The 9,285-nt window shown below is 42.8% G+C and overlaps 1 protein-coding gene across 1 annotated transcript in view; it reads right to left on the reverse strand.

The window, feature by feature from the left end:
• LOC138980246 (protein unc-13 homolog B-like) overlaps nucleotides 1-8,817 on the reverse strand; it is a 155,747-nt gene extending 146,930 nt beyond the window's left edge. Inside the window, exons 1-2 of the mRNA XM_070353096.1 lie at nucleotides 8,649-8,817; nucleotides 8,342-8,371 (exon numbers count right to left, since the gene is read on the reverse strand). Of these exons, the coding sequence (XP_070209197.1) occupies nucleotides 8,342-8,371; nucleotides 8,649-8,670 (52 nt within the window). The 5' untranslated portion in view covers nucleotides 8,671-8,817. The remainder of the gene's footprint in view (nucleotides 1-8,341; nucleotides 8,372-8,648) is intronic.
• Between the last annotated feature and the right edge of the window lie 468 nt (nucleotides 8,818-9,285).

Raw genomic sequence — 9,285 nt, forward strand, 5'->3', positions numbered from 1 at the left:
CAATATTTTGATAGTTCTCGTGTAAGCAAATAATGGATAGAGAGACAATAGTATACATTTAATTTAATTTACCGGTTTTTTGCCGCGGACAATCTTTTATTTTCGCTGAAACGTAATTTTCTTTTCGCGGAAATCTGTGATTTAGCGGACAATTCCCATGCCTGACATTGTCTTTCTCACACACACACACACACACACACGAGAGCGGGGGCAAAGAGTCACAGCTTCTTATGGAGTTAAAGAAAAGGTCTACACTGATTACTCGGGTAAAAAAAAGGTCAGCATAACAGTAAGATGGAAGAAGAAATCTCCAGGAAAAACCCATGGCCACGATCTTGTCGAAATCAAACTTTCGCTTCGGGACACGAATCCAGGACAATATTGTAACGTTGTCAGACACCCAATTCACAACGTCTTCTTTCAGATGCTTTTTCTGTCTGCTGCAGCACTTGGTTATAGCCGAAGAATGTCAGAATGTTGCGGTCAACTTTTCACACGGCAGAGTGGCTCTATTGTTGCACCCATCGATTCGGTCTGGGTGGGCCCTAGAGATTAATCAAGAACAAACTACATTGCAAGTGCCACAAAAGCCCCCCACGAAAGGTCTGTTTGCACCGAACTATGATATAAACCGTGCATTTTTAGCCCCCCCCCCCCCCTCCCCTCTTGTGTATCGACTGGCTTTGGACGCGCGGAGAGAAACACGAAGGACACCATCTGCTGCTTGGCTATGTTTTTCTCATCCATACTAGCTTGGTGTGTGTCTGCACTTCATATTCACTCCGACAATGTTTAACCCCAGAGCTTAATCTATTTATTTCTGCCCACACATAAACAGGTGGCGGGGAAGGAGGAGAGGAGGATGGGGTGAGAGCATTCGTCACATTTTGGGGGGAAAGGGAAATCTGACCGATCATGTGAAAATTTAAACGCCCTTCTTTTTTTTTTAATCTGAAAACAAGTTCCAGATTTATTTAAAAGAATATCTTTCTCTTGCAACAGTACTCATTACTGTGTCATAATCGAAAGAAAAAAAACCCACCATAATCTTAAAGCTCGTTGTTCCTGTGTTGTGTTCAACACCGTTAAAAGAACGCTGGGATGAAAAATTGTGCAAATCTGCTTTGGACTGCATACAAATACGGTAAAAAAAACCAAAACCGTCTGCAGTTCGATAAATTCAATGCAACGTTCGCCATCAACTAATTGCGTTGAACAAAGACACATTGGCTCTGTGCAAAGAATAATCCGTGCTCCGCTGAATAATACATGTACAGAATCAAGACAAACCTTCCCTATTGTGACCGAGTCAATGCATTGTCTCTTCAGCCAACTGTAGACGAGATAAAGACACTTTGTAGCTCTGTGTTCTCTGATTTGGAACTCAAAGGGGGGTTTGAAGAGGGGACAATGCAGGTAAAAATGCGTGTACCATTAAGTAGAATATTTGTTCTATTCATCTCGATCGCGCTCAACCTGCCATTTTACCCCCGCTTCCCCACCGCACCGCCCCCCCCCCTCCCCCCTACCAATGATCTTTCTCCTTTGTTCTCTTTTGGTAGGTGATTGTGGTGTTTCGGCACTCGGTTACATTTGGCGTCGTCGACAGCGATGGGACTCGACATGAAATGTTCAGGCCACTGAATCATTTTCGTGCTGTTCCCATTCCACCTGGGAGGGACCTAAGCTTGGCGGGTCCATGGTTCGGAACTTTGGGGACAAAGTTCATTCAAAGGGGGTCGAGTGTGACAGGGAGACTACCGTCGCCCTTCACAGCAGACTCTGCAGAGTTGTTCGCCTTAGAAGTTGTGGGCTTTCCTTGCATGTACCCGTAAGTTGTCCTCACTGTAAAAGTGCAAAGGTCGAATCTATTTATCGAAAAATCCACTGTCATCTATCTCTATATATTTATATATATATATATATAGATAGATATATACGGCTTCTGTGTGTGTGTGTGTGTGTGTGTGTGTGGAGGCAACACCTGTGGATTGTAGAGTTCTGTTTGTGATGGGGTCTGGCTGCTTTTGTCTGTCTATCCAAGTATCTCTTAACACACTTTTTAATTGGATGAGCGAGAGTGTGCGGGGGGCGGGAGGGTGGTGAACCACTGTACATAAAGGGAAAGTTTGTGTGCGTGCCTGTGTGTGTTCTTAATCTAAGACAAATGTCGCCAATGTTTTTACAGAGTGACGTTAAATAAACGATTTTATCATCATTATCTGTCTGTATGTTCTGGCATTTGAGAAGCCATAACAGATAATATAGGGCTTAAAAATAAGCTCTAAAATTCTCAATCCCGTTTGAGAGGACTTCGCCTTCAAAGGTGATTGTGGTGAACCGCCACGCTGTCTGTCTCTGTCTCGCGATTCACCTCGGCGAAGCCGGGTATTCCTCTAGTTCAGAATATATGAATAACTGTCATGCTGATCCTATTATTTTTCAATTAATCACATCAGGAAATTATCGTGACATAAGGATTTCAACTTTAGACTAATTAGTACATGTAACAGTATATGTAGCGTGTTTGGCAATTAATTTGTTGCACATTCTAACATTAGGGCTAATTGTTTTGTAAAAGCATATGCAACAGCTCGTTCTACTGTACAAAAACCAACTGCAATATCTGTGTCTCCTTTTGGTGTGATTGTCACTCGTTATTACTCTACTGAGACTTTCAAGGCAAAGTGCAAAAAACGGGGGGGGGGGTTCCATGAAGTCGGGGAAAACACAGCTTTGTTGTTCAGTGTTAAAACGTGCAAACTTGCAAACCTGTGTGTATGTGTGCATGCAGAGATTGTCAAATCGCCCAGCCAATCGCCAGTGGCGAGTAAAAAATCTCCCTGACAAGTAAAAACCGCCTGGCCAGTGAAAATTCTGGTCAACTGCAACATTTGCTGTTGTAGTACAGTATTGAGTTCCAAAGCCATGTAAACACTGCAGGTGCATGAACTGTATCGGCCAAAGACGGGCTAGTAACTTTCTTGACGGTTACTCGTGTGCCAGTTGGGGAGTGAAAAATGTGAGATTTGGCCATCTCTGATGTGTGTGTTTATATAATATATATATGTGTGTGTGTGCGTACGTGTCTTTCCAATGACTTACTTGGATGGCTCAGGGGGGGGGGGGGGGGGTCACACACACACATTTACATACACGTACAAAAAGCAAACAAACGTAAAACAACCTAAGAACACCACCTCTTTGTGTCCGTCTCTTAGCGCAAGCGAACTGCAATCATATAGGCCAATAGGGCCCATCCGACACAGCGCAGGACACACTGACTGACGCAACCTTGGACGGTGATCACGGGCCTTCGGGGAAGAATAGCAGGCATGCAGCCAGACACGGAGGGCGATAGACGGACAGGCAGAGCCGTCACAATCCAAGGCTGGAAGTCCCACAGCAATGGATCAATACACTATCTGCTCGCTACCATGGAGCAGACTTGAAAGGAATGACCACTGCCGCACCTTTCACCGGGACACTCAACTCAGTCAGGGTGCTCAATGGACTGTGAGCACGACTACTTTATCTGATCAGAGATGGACTGAGGGCTAAGGACATAAGGGTACGGTTTCTGCAGACCGACACCACTGAGGGCTGCTGAGTTCAGTCATGCTGCTCAATGACAATGGACTGTGAGCACGACTACACGCACTTTATCTTATCTGATCATCGGGGTGTGCAGAGAGGAACTGGCTGGGGACACACGACTATTTTGATCTCTGGTGCAGAAGTTGGCTGACGGATATATGATTACTGTCGCTGCCCTGCTGGCATGGACCAAGGACACATAGCACATGGCACTGGGTGGTTGGGGCGGTAGGAGAGCTTTCCTCCTGTCTTCTTATATTTAGAATTAGAATAATATTTAAAACGCAGGAGAATTCCCCCCTCGTCATGTGCCTGTGCTACTGAATCTGATGTGAACGCTGAAACGAATGCTGCCTAAATCCCTGAGCTCAGAATGACGGCCTGAGTAAAAACACAGTCCAGACTTGTTTGAGCTATCTATATCTATACAACACCGTATACACTGCAGAAATCTACTGAATGGCAGGCATGATCACTGACGCTGCCGTGGTACCGTGGGTATAATGACCATCATTTCATCCAATATTAATGTCGAATACATTCTTAATTTAATATAAATTTGGGATGCCGAGTACATCCTTAATTTGATATTTGTTGTGCAGAAATACATCTATGATCTGGTGGGTATGATCACTCGACTTGCCTCCCTGCAGATATGAACCAAAGGCATGGCCACCATATCTAGGTACACATCTGGGCGCTTCAGGAATGACATATATATATATGATGTCCCTGATCGCTGCAGAGGCTACAGAGAATCCCTGGGGTGGACTCTGCCCATACACCACTCTATTCTCAGTCACGCCAAGATAACATTAACAATTAACATAATTAATAACAATACTCAAATGGTCAGTTGGCAGAGAGACAGCTGTCCTGGACATAACAATCCCAGTACAGTGGAACCCCCTGTCAAAACCTAAAAAAATCTGAGAAAATCGAGTCTTAAAATTAATAAAAAGGAGGGAATCTTAAAATCGATGATGATGTAAGTCGACAGAAGTTAGGAACACAAATTCTCGAGGTTCCAAAGATAGGTTCCACTGTATAACCCATCCATTCATCTTGGCTACCAGTGGGGGCGTGGGTGGTGATGATATAATATTAATGAGGTCCAGCTATTTAGATGTGATTGGGGACCAGGCTGCATGTGGAAGGAAACATTCATATACTCTGAATCACTCTTCGTTCACCTTTGAACAATCAGATAGAAACTGCCCTGCAGCATTGCTTGAACTATCTCTTTTCTACACTTCTGGTTTTTCCCTGAGATGATGAACCTTCTGAGGCAACACAAGCACATAACTTTTGTAACTCCTCACTTGTCCAGTTGAACATATTCTTTTCAAATGACCTGCTTCTTTAGTTTTAGGTCTGATATTCTCATTGATTCTTGTCTTTTTGGCTCACGTAAGTGTAGCCTATGCGATGCTAACTTTTGTCTGTCTGTGCATGCGTGCGTGCGTGCGTGGGTATGTATGTATGTATGTCTGTGGTAGAAACTTTAACATTTGACTGAACACCGAAATACTAATTTTACCTGGTTATTATTCAAGCAACAGCTTCAAAGTATTGAAGCAATGATCAACATTTTGTCGGCACGTATGTAGTTAAAGTGTGTATCCAAAGAAAACGGGTGATGGGGTTGTTGTTTGGGGGGGGGGGGGGGGGAGGGGAGGGGGGGAGGGGTAAAAACAGCTGACTGGTTTGTGTCGTGTGTGGTATGTAGACCAGGTCAGGGGTCAAGGTTAGGTCAGATCGCGTGAAGGATTGTGGTATAGATACAGTTATCACCGAGCTGCAGTTCGCCGATTCGGAGAAGACGATTTCACATTGTTCGGTTTCGTAGCTCCAGAAAAATAGATAAAGAAGATACCAAAAGAGATTTCCAACAGTATAATCTTAAATCTGCACAGCGTGTTTCCAGTGTCTGCTCGAGGAAGCGCTGTCGAAAGCGCAGTGTCGATCTGGCCATCTGGCAGTCGTGTCCCCGTAAGTAGGCTACAGACAGACAGACAGATCTAGATCTAGTGTCTCGCACTCTTGCACTGTGTCACCTATACATTGCTTACTGTGTGTGTGTATGTGTGACGGAGTGATTGAGTTTGTGTTACTGTTTGTCGATTTCTTACGTGAGCCTTGAAGGCTTCGCCTCTTGTTTCTCTCTCTTTTCCCCCCTATTCCTTGGGGGTGGGGTGTAGAATCTTAAATCACTGTAAGAGAAAAGTCAAGTGCAAACGGGCCTAGAAAAGCATGCATCTCAAAGAATGGTTTCTTCTGGTATCTGGTGCATGTGATATTTTTCTCTCTATATATATATATTATTCAAACCAAGTACTGCAACCTCAATATAATGATCACTGTGAAATAGCACCTATAAACTGTACAATCAAGATTTACAGCAACTGCAACAACTGAACACCTTTTCTGAAGTCGAACCAAACATTAAAATATAAAGCTTGATTGAATACTAGACCTACCATTGGCACTGCAAATGTAGAGTCAGTGTTGTTCCAAGACACAAAAGACAATAGGTCAGTTGGACCTGGATGCTAAACCTTAAAGTGTCCTGGCAGCAAAAAATGTTTGTGTCAGAAGACCTCACCCAGCTCTATCGAATCCCAACAACATCTTCAAGCGCTTTATAGTTCAAATATATATATATATATATATATAAATAAATAAATAAAATAAACAAAAAAAAACCACATCCATACATAAAAAAAAAGCTCATACAAACCACACACAAAACCCCAGTGGACTGTAAAGCAGGGAAAAGAAATATATCGCCTCAAGTGGGAGTTGAACCCCTTCCGCCAGAGTAAGAGACAAGCGCTGTAACCACTATGTCTCTCCTGATTATAGCGCTGCACATCGGTCACAAACAGATAGCGGCGCTAAGCGATTAGGCAGTCAAGTGCGCTTTCTTTCGATTATAACGCCAGAGATTATCAAGCGTTTCCACAAATAGGCCATAAATAACTTATAACTTATAAGGTATGGCATATGTCATGCCAAACTTCAGGCAAATTGGATGATAAACACTAGAGTTATAAGCTGTCAAAATTGTGACGGACAGAGGCTTTTTAAAATAGAGCGATCACGACGTGCAGCTCTTAACACGGGAGTATGCATACATGTATGCGTGACAAACTGCACTTTTTGGTGTGTATGCACTGAAGCAACCTGGGCAGGGATTGAAATCAATCTTTCATGGATTAAGTTACTATTTTGGGAGGAGTTTGAGTTGAACCGGGGCTGTAGGGGGGAAGGGGGCTTATCTGAATCCTCAAATTTACCTGAGGTCCATTGATCTACACGACTGCGAGATAGTACTTGCTGCCACATGTACGATACACAGCTAGCTGCCTTCTTACCTAACTTCACATACATGTCTGTGGATATGATCTGACTCAGAAGTGTTCTTACCACACCAAGGGAACTCATCTGTTGTGGTATATATTTAAATTTTAACTGAGTGCACACTCAAAGGCCTATTATTCAAGGAACCATATAATGGGAAGGTTTTATGGCAAATATAGACCTCACAAATTAAGTTCAAGAGACATTCGCTGGACTGTAAATTAGATTACCCTGCAATAATTTGTTTAATAAAACTTCTTAACTATGCTAACTTATAAAATAAATTTTAATCAGAGAACAATTATTTTATTCACTCTCCTGCTTTATGAGTCCCGACTTACGTCTGTCGTCATATTTCATATGATCCAAGTACGGGCTATACAGCCTGACATTGACAAACTGCCAGCACGCTTAAAAATAGGGATGCTTCTCCGCTATATGAATGACACTGACAGTCTTACTCTTTAATTATGCAATGCACTAATATCCAGCACGCTTAAAAAAAAGGATATTTCACCGCTATATGAATGACAGTCTTGTATAATGCAATGACCTGATATCCAGCATGCTTAAAAAACAAGAAGAAGGGATATATATCTCTCTGCTTTACGAATGACAGCCTTTATATTCAATCACCGGATAGAGTACGTGCAACACACTCACACCTCTAGTGCAGTTCAGATACATGTGCTATAAAAGTTTATAATATATATTCCAAATGTGTAAAATTCAACTAAAAATAAATTGTATTCCTAATCTTTCTTTGGAGAAACAGTCTTAACAAGAGAATTACTATTATACAGAGCTCTAAAAAATCCTATCGGTATTCCAAGCTCTCGTAATCTCTCGCAAACTTCAGAGCATAGCAAAGCATGCGGTACAGCGATCTCGTGCGAGTTGCACAAGCCAAGGTTCGAAGTTCTCGCGATGTTTGAAGCATAACAACGAGCGTGTCTCGCGAGAGTTGCTCAGATACCGAAAAGGTCTATTGACCTGCAAGGAAGCAGCTAGGTTTTTTTAGCTTGGGTTTAGGGGTGAGGGGAGCTATATCATATATGGGCAGTAGGGGGTAGTACAATTCTAGAAAGTCACAAAAAAACAAAAGAAATTCCCAAAACTGAATTCCACACAACAGTGCTACTAGACGCAGAGAGAAGTCTCCCTCTGTTAAGCTGCTATTGATCAATAGCAGCACTGATACTCTGGAACTCAGCTCGGCTGAAATACATTGGAATCCTATTGACACATGTGTAGTCTGACCACAGCGGTCTGACCCACATATTCTCTCTGGTAAAAAAAGAAAGAAAGAAGTTTCCCCTGTGTATAATTAACACCATAAACGTTAAAAAATAAAAAGAAGGAATATTTAAAAACTGCTTACCTGGAGGGCCAGCCAGTCGAGCTTTCTTCACTGCAACAGAAACAAAACAGAGCCGTATAAGACGTCGTTTGTGTCAAGTTTATATGTAAAAAGTCGTAGTCTAAAACAAGCTATTCGTCAACAAGAAAGATCGAACAAATGCTTGTTGAGATATTTGATAAATGGGGAGAAAGCGACGAGTAGTAAAACGAATAGTACGAGTGGACCCATCCAGCCACGGTTCCAGATCAGAAGCACAGCACAGATTCACAGTCACAGAAGAAAGCAGACGACAATCGTCGCGGGAATTTAGACACCATCCACTTACCACAAACACACAACAAGGACATATTTCACTCTAGCATTGGTACTCCAAAACGATTCGGCAGTGACATGTCTGCAACACACTTCGCAACGATGAGTTTACATGCTGAAAGCTTCTGTGGTTACTGGCAAACAGTGGCACTCGGAAGCGGCAATCGTTCGCAGCCAGTCCCGGCGGCCATCTTGTGTGACGTCGGACTAATCATAACACCTCATCAATATTCATGACACGCTGCGTCCATTCACTGTATCTCTGGCGAACACGCAAATCTGATTTGAGTTGATCGATCACGGCATAGACCATTTATCCTATTTGGTCTATGATCACGGTGATCCAGCCATCGGAAGGTGCTTGCACATGTTTGTATGATTGTACTACAACAAGGAACGCTGGCTTCTACCGCGCAGGCATGTGTCTGCCGGGATTACGCACTGAAACTGCTCTGTCCTATCCGCAGCGGCCGCGCGGTACCCGTACGTTTTGAGGTGATCAGTTTCAGGTTTTTTTACCCGCCGGAACTGAGTTTTTACGCCACGCGCACTTGTACTTATATTGGATAATAATAATGATGATGATAATAATAATACTAATAATGATAATGATAATAATGATATGAAAAACTTCAAATACTTAAATTTCG

The sequence above is a fragment of the Littorina saxatilis genome, linkage group LG1, assembly GCF_037325665.1.
Source record: "Littorina saxatilis isolate snail1 linkage group LG1, US_GU_Lsax_2.0, whole genome shotgun sequence".
NCBI classification, from domain to species: domain Eukaryota; kingdom Metazoa; phylum Mollusca; class Gastropoda; order Littorinimorpha; family Littorinidae; genus Littorina; species Littorina saxatilis.